Source organism: Epargyreus clarus, unplaced genomic scaffold (genome assembly GCF_041222505.1).
Source record: "Epargyreus clarus isolate Ecla_fem2 unplaced genomic scaffold, WU_Ecla_fem_2.2 ptg000031l, whole genome shotgun sequence".
Lineage (NCBI taxonomy): Eukaryota > Metazoa > Arthropoda > Insecta > Lepidoptera > Hesperiidae > Epargyreus > Epargyreus clarus.
Genome location: NW_027332236.1, coordinates 2,184,245 through 2,198,191, shown reverse-complemented (window position 1 = coordinate 2,198,191; position 13,947 = coordinate 2,184,245). Strand labels below are relative to the sequence as shown.

At 34.7% G+C, this 13,947-nt stretch overlaps 1 protein-coding gene across 1 annotated transcript in view; it reads right to left on the bottom strand.

Moving 5' to 3' along the window:
* Nucleotides 1–3,232: 3,232 nt before the first annotated feature.
* The window catches only part of Cadps (calcium-dependent secretion activator 1), a 68,371-nt gene continuing 57,656 nt past the window's right edge, over nt 3,233–13,947 (bottom strand). Inside the window, exons 24-33 of the mRNA XM_073090028.1 lie at nt 11,199–11,355; nt 10,568–10,709; nt 10,119–10,293; nt 9,461–9,595; nt 6,808–6,932; nt 6,311–6,419; nt 5,971–6,105; nt 5,363–5,496; nt 4,937–5,039; nt 3,233–4,294 (exon numbers count right to left, since the gene is read on the bottom strand). Of these exons, the coding sequence (XP_072946129.1) occupies nt 4,223–4,294; nt 4,937–5,039; nt 5,363–5,496; nt 5,971–6,105; nt 6,311–6,419; nt 6,808–6,932; nt 9,461–9,595; nt 10,119–10,293; nt 10,568–10,709; nt 11,199–11,355 (1,287 nt within the window). The 3' untranslated portion in view covers nt 3,233–4,222. The remainder of the gene's footprint in view (nt 4,295–4,936; nt 5,040–5,362; nt 5,497–5,970; nt 6,106–6,310; nt 6,420–6,807; nt 6,933–9,460; nt 9,596–10,118; nt 10,294–10,567; nt 10,710–11,198; nt 11,356–13,947) is intronic.

Sequence of the window (13,947 nt, the reverse complement as noted above, 5' to 3'; positions counted from 1 at the left end):
TAATTTTCGTCTGGAAAAAAACGTTTTGATAATAATTTATAAACTACTTGAACGTTTTTCATATTTTAAGGAAGTATGTTATTATTAAAATGAAACATTTAAAATGAGTAGGAAACTTGCTTACCAAAATTTTGTGTATAATTTTATATCTGTCTGGCAATACCATAAATCCCAAAGCCATAATAAATCAGCTGACGCTGTATTGTCAGATAAATAAAAAAAAACGTTAAGTTCATTGCACTTGTGCGAGATGGCTCTGTTGACCATGAGTAATAAGTAATAACATAAAATTATGAATGAAAAATATTGAAGTAAGACTTGATTGTCGAATAAAAGTTAACGGGTCATTACGCCGATATCCGATTTGTAAAATGAATGATTTTACTAAAGAATTATGAGACTACAGGACCATCTTTGTACTCAATTATTTTACTTTTTAACCGACTTCAAAAAAGGAGGAGCTTTCTCAATTCGAAGGTATATAAGTTTTTTTTGTTTGTTTGGGGTTCACTTCTTCGTTTATGAACCGATTTTGATGTTTTTTTTTGTTGGAAAAAGATATTTGCCATGGTCACCGTGGGAAATATATGTGGCTATTATAAAAAAATCAGGATCTGATGATGGCAGACCACAGAAATCGAGGGGAACTTTCAAAAATCGTAGGGCGACTAGTGCATTTGTAAGTTTTTTCATTGTCTCCAAGGGAACGCAACCGGAGTCCTCTTAGCGCGTTGCCCCGTCGGGCTCCGCCTAGGTGTGCTTAACGCTCGCCACACCGCCTGGTGCGTACGACGGTATGCGACCACACATACCTACCGCCGTCCTTCCCGGGGCTGTTGGCCGGGCGGTTTGAGCTCCCACTCTTGCCACCCACGACCCTAGAATCCCCCTTTTAATTGCCTCTTACGACAGGCAGGGGAGTGTAAAGTCTACCTAATTGCACTTTTCCAGCGCGACGGTCTAAACCATCTTACTTTGAGAGATACCAGTGGCCAGCAGTGGCGGCATAAAAGGGGAGAAGACGACTTCTTGCTATAAATACATAAACTTAACTTTAAAATAAATATATTGGGTTATAGGAATAAAAGAACAAAGAAACAGTAAACATTTTTATTGTAAATATTTTATTGTATCCTCTTGCTTTCGGAGCGCTCAATGAGTTAACCAAGCGATGGTGAGCGACTTTCCGACACATTAACAAACTATGAATGTATTACAATGATTATTAATCTATGGCGATTATTAGAAAGGTTATAGGCACGTTAGTAATAATCTTAGAAAATAGACTAAAGAATTTACGGAATCGCGGCAGACGGTAGTTGCTAATTCTAGCCGCTAGAGCGCTACAATGAATACCATGTTGTAATATTTTTGACATTCGATGTTTCAAATGTGAGCGCTGTTCGCAGAATTATATAGAATTAGCGCCATCTATATATCAAATACACTATCGTCGCCCAGACCAAATACTAAGGCTTCTTGGTAGTATCCGACTGAGTGGTTAGCAATTGGTTATCAAATCTATGGATTTCATATTTTTTATAAACTAATCTATAGATTTACAAACCAATTGCACGCTACGTAGTTGTGACAAAAATATTTTTAGATCTTTTCAACTACTTTATAAGTATTTTTTTTTAAAGTGACATGGTCGCGGAATTAATATTTTTTATAATATAATTACTTATGTTCAGGGGGTTTCAATTTCTATATTGCTGATATTTTATCGTGTTACAGCAAAATATTGGCAATAAAAAATTAGAACCCACTATGGTGAGTACTAATAAAATGTACTGCGTCATTATTCAAATTCATTTCAATTCATCTTCAGGCCGATCGAGTTTGTTATAATTTTTAAAAACGGTACAGTTTATTCTATTTTCTAAGATTACAATGCATTTATTGTATAATCTAGCCGTAAATACACTATTACGTGCGTGCATTCTAAGCCTTTACAAATTATACAGCGATGTATAAATAAGCATCCCCCTCTTTGGATCTACATGTTTTGTATAATTTGTCTTGTATATTATTACTCTAACCTTCTACATCATTGTATAAGTATATAACCATTTTACATTTACTCCAATTTGTCTAATTATTTCATCATAGAACATTATGTTTTATATTTTAAAATAAAATGAAGAAGTTTTATTTTTATCAAAAAATGTAATGGCATCACTTTGTATCGAATGAAAGGAGTTGCTAGTACATAGCCGTAGTCATTGAATAATCATTTAGAGTAAGTAGTATGTTGCCATTACACTTATTGAAAATATTTCGATAAATATTGAAGAGACATCCGTAGACCCAGTGTGAAATTAGTTAATTTAAATAAATTGTTTCGATATTGTTTTTATTCAGCGCCAAATAGTAAAATCATGAGAGAGTGAAGAAGAATTATAAAAATTGAGAGGTACAATAATTAAATAGAATGCACGTTTTATTAATTAAAAATCATATAGATAGATGCTTACTATGCTTATTAATGTAAGAATATACGTATTACTATTTACTGAGCCATATTTCCTTAATCCTTATGGTGCCGAGACAATTCTAGTGTGCCGTTCTAGGTATAACTTTCCCAGTAAATTGCTATTGTTTAAAAATTATACACTTAGTATGAGAAATTAGTTTATGAGCAGATTATAATGTTTACCTACTTGGTCGTATGATATTACTGTCGTAATTTTAGTGAGAGACTTTCGCCCGAATCCTATATCAACTTTTAACACCGCTTATATTACCGGCAGTAACCTATAAATCATTTCAATATCCTATCGAACGATATATTATAGGAATCGGGCTTTACTGAAGTCTCATCGTGCTTTCATTTTGTATATTTAAACTACAGTGTGTATATGAAGATTGCATGTAGCGAAATATAACCTAAAAATATAATAAGTGACACTTTGTGAATGTGTAAAAATAACCTGAAATATTTCTAAGATCAATTCCCCGAGCCTTTCCCAAATGGTTACTAAGGCGAATCAGCATCGCAATTATTTGCTATTTAATTTTTATTCTAAGAACTTTAAATTCTCCTCTATTCGTTCAAAAATTGATAGTAGCGTAGAAGAATATTTTTTGTTAACAAATATAACTATGATAGTATTATATAAAGTCATGTAATCTGACTAGTTCAAGGTAAAATGTAGATCTTATTAGAATCTAGAGAGCAATTAAACTATAAAGAATAAATTACACTACTCCAAAAGAGAGACTAGAATTTAATTATTGTAAATTCGCTATTTTGAACCAACAGCTGCTTCTAAAACGGGCACGTCATTATTAGAAAAATATTGTTTTTTTTTTATTATAGAAAAGGTTGCATTTAAAACTGCACTATTTCTAAGCGATGTCATTCGTAAAGCGGGATTCAATTTTCTAGACGAAAGATAGATAAAGAAGCACGGAAGTATTAGTGCTAGAAAAACAGAAAATGTTAACGAAATGAGCTCATGGTAGCGTAGAGGTATTTTTATTACACTTAAAATGTTTCGCCTATTCGATATTTAAATAATTTACTAAATAACATTCTTCGCAATACACATCTTTTTTGAAATTTTCATCATTGTGTTTTTCATAACACAATAGTTAGCCAAAGCGATATGTTTCCTTATTGTAGCATTGTGTTTAAATATTATGCACTCATACCTATATTTTGTTTCTCTTAGATCATCCGTGTTATCAAATACTAGACTTAATATTCACACCTAACACATATTACTTGCTTCCAACGAAAATATCTATCTGTACATTAAAAAGCTTTTTTTATAAAATAAAATCTAACCTCGTTTACACTAATTTAAAACTAAGCTACGCACTGGCAACTGACAGGACGCCATCTTGTGTGCCCGTGCACGTAATGGCGACTGCATCTAATATTACGTCGACAATATTTACTTTTTTACGTCGTCGCGTAGAAAAAATAGTATCGACATAATGCAGTATTTATTATTAGATTATAACGCAAGGGAAGATTTTATCGACATCACAGAACGTGTTTACATAGACTTTACTTAGATTTTGAACTTTTAGATCTAATATTACTTAAAAACAAGCACCCGTTCTTTTTACCTCTGCTCCGATATAAGGATATTGTTTGGTGATACCACAAGCTTATCAATCTCAACTTGTAACTGATTACGTAGGTATTATAGCATGAAAGGTATTATAGAGATATAGAGAAGAATGTGAAATAGATAGATATGCACTAAAACTAAAACCAAGACGAAGCTCCGCCTAGCTTTGTTGATAACTCGCCGATACCACGACCGAAAATGTTGCCGACCTGAAAACAAAATAAATTAAATCATTTTTTTTAATATGGGAGTAGCAGACGAGCATGCAGTCCACCTGATGGTAAGTGGCTACTGCCGCCCATGGACATCTGTAATCAACCCCAGATAGGATTAAATATTCCTACTTGAGGCCGGGCACCTGCGCCGCTACCCTTGAGGAATAAGCTGGAACGCCTCGGTAAAGTCTTACCACACCCTTCAAACCGGAACACAGCAGCGCCTAACACTGCTGTTATTAGGTAGAAATAATGTGGCGGTGGTGCCGCCAGATTTGAACCACAAAGGGTTCTACCACCTTCAAAATTATTTATCTTCTATAAAAGTAACAATATCTGTGAAAATATCTGGGCACCACCTTGCAAAAACTTGAATGAAAGAAACACACAAGCTTTAAGTTACACAAGATATTTTTAATATTTATTTAAATCATATTACTTGACAAAAATGTTTTTATTGTTCTATTAGAAATATAGCGATGAATTCAAACTGAATTACCTATTATAATCACTATTTTATCTGTATAAAACATCTAGCTGTCAAAGTCACAACACAGTCGCACAGCCAAGATGATCTTGGCAGGATCTGGCAACCATGTTCCGTCCATAGACAAAATAAATGTACAGCACAATTACCTTTCCTACAACAGCGGTAACATTTCCAAGCTTCGCGTCCTCCGTGAGAGACTCCAGTTTGGATTTGCCGCGTGAGCCCTCCTCTGATCCCTCATCGCCACCTCTGCAACGGTAGAGAATTAAACTAAATCAATTTATGATTTTTAAATGACCTAGTAATTTACTTTTCTTTGTATTATTACATGTTTTCTTTATGTCTAATTTATTTGATGCAATTAATAAAACCAAAAACAATAAATAAAGAATAAAGTAAGATCTCCGAATCAAAATTTAAGAAAATACAACCTTGTTTAGAATTTTAAACATAAGTTAATAATGCTGTTATAAGGGAAAGGTAAAACCAAGACACAAGTAACCACACCTAAAAAGTTAATGAGTATATATAATAACGAAATCGAAATGAAGTTCGTAGGTTGTAGGCCTTACCCAGACTCCTGCTGTGTCAGCATGAGGCTGCACGTGGCCTCCTCCGTGTGCATCCTGGCGGCGACACCCTGGTACGTCTTTGAGTTCAGCTTGTCATCGATCACTCCCTGGAGCTCGAAGTCGCTGTACATTTTCTGGGGAAAATTTATCAATTGTTACGTAATGCTATTCGTCAAAAGATGGCGCCACGAGTATTCTGCATCACGTTATCGAAGTTTTCTAAACATCTTATACATATACAATTACCGAATTGGGACTGTCGGAGCACGGACCCAGGACATGATCATCTCGCCGGTGGGAGATCTCCCATTGCCAAATTTGCCAGCTTTCGTCTTCAAGATTCGTTGTCTACCCTTTTTAATTTTACAATTGAATATGTTCTTTAAAACTGTTTAGACAATTGTCTATCATATTCATATTTGATAAAATTCTTCATGGGTCCTCAGCGGAGTCTTTACCGCCTGTTATTGCATGAAACTGGTTGAAAACTGCTTGAAACTGGAAATAGGTTCAGCGGTGGTGTTGGTACTAACACCTCAAAACTAGTTGCCGAAGAATGAAGAAGTACGAGATGATCCAGTCTGAGTTAGTGAATTTGAAAATCTTACCTTCATGACGATGGAAAGGCAGGCGACCTGCTGCGGATGCAAGGCGGGCCTTTCCCCGAGCCAGGTGTTGATCATGTTTATCTGGATGCTGTACCAGTGCTCGAACAGCTGGAGAATCCACAGCTCATCTGTCACCTAGAATTATGACATAAAGATTGGCAAAAATAGCCACATGATGCTAAAAATAAGGAGAAAACATTAATACATAATACAATAAATATTCCTCTTAAATTAGAAATTTCTTCAATGCAGACCTGACGAAGAAATGAAGAAAAAGTTGTGATCAACACATTATTCGGTTTAGGAATCTGCATATTTTCTTGCACAGGCCAAAAGTTACCTTCGACCTAATCTGGTCCATGGAGTTCCTCATGAAGTTGACGTAGCCTTGCCCGATGTCCTTTCCGGAGCCCGATACGTTTGCAATAGTCATGATGGACCCGATCAGGCTGGAAAAGTTTTGGAATTTAATTTCTTTACACTCTTTGATTGACAAGCCACACTTGATTGACGATGACTGGTGATAAGTGGTCATTGCTGCTCATGAATATCTGTAACCGAATCTTTATAAATTAATTACATAGGACGTGTTATCACATCTGAGGTTAAAGATGGTCCGCATGTTATGTAAGTCAGCAGGCATCCACACCCGTCTACCGAAGCGCAAAATTGCTTGACGCTAGAAACAGGTAAAGTGGTGGTACCTTTCCGATCGCACTGTATTGGTTCTACCAGCATAATGCAAAAGTAAAGATCATTTTCTCTGCTTAATACTGTATTGATACTCAACTAATTATCTCCTATTTCTTTCATCTTAAAGTATTATCTTGTACTTGCCTTCCCTCATCAAATCTGGCAATCTTTCCCAACGTAGCTTCGAGGACTGCTGAAAGGCGTGTCGTCATGCCCGTAGCCATCGCTTGGAGGCACGCATCGATCTGGGATTCCATTTTTGTGTTATACTGGAAAAGGCCGAGGGAGCAACACATGTTAAGCTATGGGACAGAGATCTATGCGATATCGCCATGCAACAGGTAGAAAGAAGGGCTAACTCCGACGAGATTAGTAAAAATGCTGAAATGGCAAAACCTGTACTAGACCTTAAATATTTCGAGATAATATTAGATATTATTCGGGATTATATTACTAACAGACAAAATATACCACTCGTATTTACTGTACATTTTTATTTTTATATTTTGATTTCTCTTATAGGTAGGTATATTGCTACCAACATTAAGTATAAACCAATTAAGCTTTATACAAACAGTCGTTACAATTTCGCAGGTGGCCTTATTTTGGTCTCCTAGTATATCAATAAAATTTATTTTCAGCTTTTTTACTTCCTTGTACAACATACAACGACAAACAAATTGATTTAACTCCGAAGAGAAAATTATCCATCAAATTCAACAGATAGGAAGGAAGATTTACGATACACAATTTTAATTTCCATTTATTTACATCGACTATTTATGGGAAGTTAGGATAACAACGAAAGCTGCGAATTTATCTTCGCGCCCACCGAGGAAATTATTAACATCGAATAGGATATCAGAATTAAAAAAGTATATTTAGCTCTACGATATACCACAGAGATTGGCAATACGAAGAAACATCAAATAGGAAAAAGGTTTAATCAATCAAAATCAAGATATTGTTCCGACGTATTTCTCCAAATAAACAGTTGTATGCCAAAGGGGAATAAGAAATCAAAGAGATGAAGTAAGGGAACATAATGAAAAACCTGAAATAGTTATAAAGAAAGATACAACATCTGTGCCACAACGATTATATTATGGCCTCAGTCATGGAAATAATTCAAAGTTGTATTCACAATACATCTTTATTTGCACTTTTCAATTGAGACAAGGGAAAGGAAGTAAAACAAAAGATAAACAAACATTAAATAAAGTAAGATTTCAAATCCATATCATAACGATTATAATAATCGCCTCGCCTGCAAATAACTCAGTTATATTCACACAACAACACGTCTTCATTTGGACACCTTCTTTTGTCTTCAATCGACAAAAGAATGAAAGAAAGTAAAACAAAAGACAATAAACAATAAACAAACATTAAAAGCTAAAGCGCAAAGCCGAACCAATAAAACTAAAAACCCTTTTAGGGCAGGAGACTTCGTCATAGAGAAGTCCTTCAATTTGGTTACACGCTTACAACACGTGAAGCAAAAGCAAGGGAGAAGTAACTAAAATGGACACTTTATACTGACACAGAACATCAAGAGGTTACAGAGAAGCTAAGCATCAAAGTCTAGATAGATAGATACAATACAAACGACACTACACCAAATTAGGGCAAAAGACAACGCAAAAGCTCCACTCACATGTACAGACAATTTGTGATTGATACACACAGGCATTAAAATATTACCAACGTCGCAGATGTTGAAATGAAATGCTTATAAAATAGCAGTTGTTATTTACGAAAGTCATTGACGACAAAAAACGTGTTTGCCATGTAATGTCATGGACTGTAAGTAACTGTATATAATTAGTTCTATATAGACCAGGTTCTACATGAAGCTGATAATATGTTACTTTTGAGGACTAATATGAACGCCTCTTATGTATTGTCGGTATCCACAGCCTTCAAACAAAATGTAGATCTGCTTGACGCTAGAAATAGATGTGACGGTGGAACCAAACTGGTTCTACAACCTTAAAAGCATACGTTATGGTTATAGATGTAACTAGAGCCAGTAGACGTAAATGGAGCTTAACATGAAGTTAAAGTCTTTTTCCTACGCCAATACATTTATAGGAAAGGGAAGATAATAGATACATTACGAAGAAATAGACCAAAGGGGGTAAAGCGTGATGCTAAAGACATACAAGCTCAGCAATACAATAAGCACTCTGTCCCTTTAGGATATAGACGAAGGGGATACTGTACTAGGAGTTAGGGGTATAATGTCCGAATAATTTCCATGGATATATTATACATTGGAAATCTTCGGTGCAAAGGGCCTGATTTACCACCGAAAAAAGACGACGAAAAAGAGTTAGAAGTTCGGTGCTATTTTTAGAAGTTCGGTGGTAAAACAGGCCCTAGGGGTCGCTACTCATTTTTCACTCGGAAATATTTGTACTTATTTCGAATCATATGATGGATGGACCAACATTTACATTTTCGTCATTTAAAAACTTTGTATGTTCTATTTCTTTCTTGTGTTTTGTGTACAATTTGTCAAACAGATATGTAAATTTCTCTGGACCTACCTCTGTATAGGTTTTGGTGTGTTCATGATAACCACATAACATTCTCCATCTGGGTTTAGATCTTTTTGTGATTCTATCACAAAAAGATCACACAACAAGAACAAGAGGAAACTTCACTATTATCAGATTTTAAGATGTTTCCAGTTAGATAGTTGGAGCCTCCACCAAGAGAAACCTCACTTTTATTAGACTCCAACCGAAGTCAGGATGTGAGCAGCGACCCCAGTAACACAGCGCATACTTACAATATCAACCCCATCAACAGTACATAGCTTGAGAGCCTGGTTCTTAGCGTCGAGGGCCACGTTGACCATAGCGCAGGTCTCGGCGGGCAGGATGTAGTCCGTTGACATGAACGTCACACTCTTCTTCAGCCAAGACTGCGGGATAAGAGGAATGGTTTTGGTTTTGTCCATGTAATTTTGCGAGCAGTTGATATATGATGAACGCCAGTATTTTACTCACATAATACACCCTATATGAGTATCAAAAGAGCATTCACTCAATCGGTTTTATTTTATAACATTGAAATAAGTCACCGTCGTCTACCGTACTTCTATTCTACTGTTGGTACTCTGTAACGAACTTCGTCAACCGGTGTCTATCTAAAGTCTTCTACATATGTGTTATCCCTCTTGAGGACTAAGATCATAACAATTGATGTCAGCCAGTATCCAAAGCCTTGACGGTATACGGAGATTTAGCCATAAATAAAATGTTAAACCCGAATAATTTGCCAGGACTTATTGGGTCGAAGAATATTCCAAATAATCGACATCTTTCTGACTAAAGAAGTTTTCCGAGATTCATCATAATATTCACACTGAGCGAATGTTAATAGGATAATTATATAGCTATATGAGAAGCTCTGGTATTTGTAATAGAACCCAGCATACATATTACCTGGAAGGAAGCCTCGGTTTTCTGGATACAGGTCTCCATCATGTCAGTGGCCATCAGCTTGAGCCGCTGTTCCAGATGTGTCCGGAACTCTTGTTCTGGCCAGTGCAGGTCCCTGATGAAGCACTGCAATGCGTCTAGCTTCCAGAACAGCTCCTCGCTTGTTGCGCAGCCATTTCTGGCAGGAATTATGGGCAATTGAAATTAATAATTACTTCCTTTAACGGCGAAAGACAACATCATGAAGATTTCTGTGAGCTTGAGAGAGGCTCAAGTGAGCTTGAGAGAGACAAGATAAGCAGTAAAATGATGCAGTTGATGATGATCAGCAAATAAAGTTTACAAATAAAAATCATGATCTGTACCATACTGGAAAATTCCCGCCTTTTAATCCTTATCATAATTTTAGCTAAGTATAATTTTAATAACATATAATAGCAAGTCAAAAGTACCCCTTGATTTCCCATTTCTCCTTCTCGAATCCCTTGTGGAGTGACTGTGAGATGGACGACTCCATGAGTTCCACGTATCGCACCACAAGAGGTGCAAACGTCTCTCTCAGATGCTCGTGGAATCTGCCACCCTTCAAGTTGTCTGTAAAAATATGAGTAGTATATAAATCACTGGTAGGCAGTCCACTGACGTTGCAATTTTTAGATTTGGGTGTATCTCTACCAAGTGAAGAAAATACAGGACTTTTCGGCGGATTTTGTGGATTTGTGTTGTGATTAAGCCAACTATCCGGGTGTCCAATTAGTAGGTCAATATTTTATGATTCTAGAGAAATTATAGAGTCTGAAACTGAGGTTAGACTTTCATATTTCCTTTTACCTGACGAAGTCAAAATATTGTTTTCTTTCATGGCATGTCATTTCTTCTTCTTTATAGCAGTTACATGTTTATGCTATGTTCTGGTTTGAAGGATTTGCTTAGCCACATACTACGATTAGGTAAATGTTTCTAACTTCGTCTTCAAGGGTAGTGGTAGCAACGTATTATGATCATCTGTAATATGAAGCTGACCACTTAAGCGCTGAGCGTCACCGTTTTAATTCTATTTTTTTAAAAGTCGGAAGACCTCACCATCAGTCCTCAGATAGTCATTCAAGATCTGGAAGAGCGGGAAAGAGTCCCAGGTGTCCGGGGGCTGTTCAGACAGCACCCGGTCCATGTCTACCGCGAACAGAGCCCAGAAGATTTCAGCGTGCTCCACCAGTAGCTCGGAGAACCACGCGAACGCCTGGATAAGAGGGTTTTAATTAATGATTTTCATTATGTGATTTTCTTTTTCCATCTAAGAATTTTTTTCGTTAATATCGGCCAATCCTTTTTGACAAAAACTTTTAGATTTGAAATTAGAAATGTTTTAAAAATTTACAAATAAGATATTGAGGTACTAAAAAATTGACTATTGTTTTTTCTTTTTCTTCTGACTGTATTTGGATTCAAACTGCAAATTTAGATTGTTATTCTTGTATATTAAAAAAAAAACGGTCACATCTATTATAGTATGTAGCGTAAACTGTATTCGATCAAAATTAGTTTCTATAAATTACTTTTTCATGAAAATGCACATATTATTTTATTAGATGTACTAAATATGGATGTTTGAATATTTTTCTAACACATACTAAAATTCTACTGACTAACATCAAAATACTTCTACACTACACATATAGATCTATATAAATTTGTTATATTTTGATAAATGCAGGTGAGGTTCCTTGTTTTTAATAAAACCATGCAATAGGATTTAAAAACCAAAAAACGTATGCTTCAAACTACTTGTATATGTGTTCAAAGCTGTATATAGAGTATAGTTAATGGTATTGTGATTTCAAATAGTCTGTGCTATGTAAAGTATGTTTTTTTTATTGTCTTTAGTCAAATGTAATGTTATCGAATATGTATGTGCAAGCTTCGATAATATTATACTAACTAATACACAGCATTCTACAAAAGCAAAAACTTTGTGATGTATTTTAATGTTTTGTTTTATTTGTAGAATGAGTGAGTGATAAGTTGTATAAAAAAGAGGGGATAAACGTAAAAGGTTATTTTGTTTTAGACGTGAGCTAATCTTGCCAATTTTTCCGAATTTAAATTTAGAGTTCATAATTCATTTTCGATTTAAATTTTTGAATTTTGAATATCTGGGCCCAGAATGAATAAAGTTCTGTGTTTTTTTTTTTATAAAATATTCTCATGATCACAATTTGTTTTTTAAAGTTTTCCTTATTCATTAGGCAATGATATTTTTTGTTTCATTGCCTTAAATATTATGTTTTGTACATAATATATGTAATGTATAACATTTGAGTTGTTTTTATACTTCTGAAGTTTAACGTGTCTTATATTGATTACATCCATTTATAGCACAATACTGCCTTATTGTTCACATAAGTGCAGTTTACGATGTGCTAAAGGTAATCAAAGATATGATTTTCATAAAACTTTAATGTTGCAAAGTATTTTTTTGTCTTTTCTGCAACACGTAAACAAATTGTATTTTATTTTATAATTTATATCATTTTCTCAATATAAGTAATTATTGTAGGATAATATGTCGTCGAGTCTTTGAACTTTGTATCATAGGTCCCAGTATAATGCACGTCTATTTACGTTTCTCATACAAGATTCATGCAATGTTCAATTCATTACCGAATCACTAAACAACTTCTAAGCTTGCTGAAGCGTGACTGAACTATTCAGAAACGTTTCATCTCTATGCCTCTTATTCGTGACGATGATCAAGATTGAGTGAACAAATTGACAAGTGATTCGTTCAGGCGAAGAATCAAAATTAGTAGTTACATTGGGTTGACCGCTAGAATCCGGTTTTGTGTTATAAACCTGCGGAGAAATAAAATATAAGATAGAAGTGGAATATAAAATTTATATCGAGCTTTCAGCGTATTACTAACGTCATTAAATGAATACGGATACATGAAGTAAATAGACAAGAAAAACAAACGATACGCTGCGAACCTCATTGTATACTTCTTATGAAAAATTAAAATATTTTTGTAAATTTATAAAAAATAGAAAATGCTAAAAAGTTCCGTAATTCACTTAACGACCAAGCCACATGATACATAGGTCATTAATTCACGTAACCAAAATATCTGTTTATATCTAAATAACGAAAAGATGCAACTGACTAATAATGTTGTTGAAAAAATTTTGTTACAATTGAGACTTTAGGCACAGTAAGGATCTATCATAGATTAGTAAAGATACTTCGCCGCTTTGAAATTGAATGAAGCCACTAACGGCTTATTAGTAAGTTCTTTTTTTGAATTCTTGACAAATAAAAACATTTTTAGAGAAAATTTACGAATACATAACTAGAACTGCGTAATTTACATAATAAATAAATAATTATTTCAAATATTTTAGGGACATTTCAGCACGGAGACGTGGCAAAACTTTTTTACGCAACTATTTCAATTCTCAAAACTTACATCTTCTTGTTAGGAGTGAGTAATCTTTACTAATCTATGGGATCTATATAGATATTTGTACCGTGCTTCAGGCATCTCGGCAAAAGTGGAGCCAGTACGTGATATTTTTTTTGATACCTTATGTTTTTTAAAGCTGTAAACGTTTTAAACGTTAAAGTCAGTTACGATCTTTGGTGTACACTACGATTTTTATCAAATCTTATTAAACGAATCACAGACGAACTGAAAAATTTTCGTTGTATAGTAACAAAGCTGAAAACTATATCTTTGCCTAATAAAATATATATAGGTATTTTGGATTAGATTAGATTTGTAATTAATTTATTCATGCAAAATTGCTTTATGGGAGTTATGATATTATTTTTAGT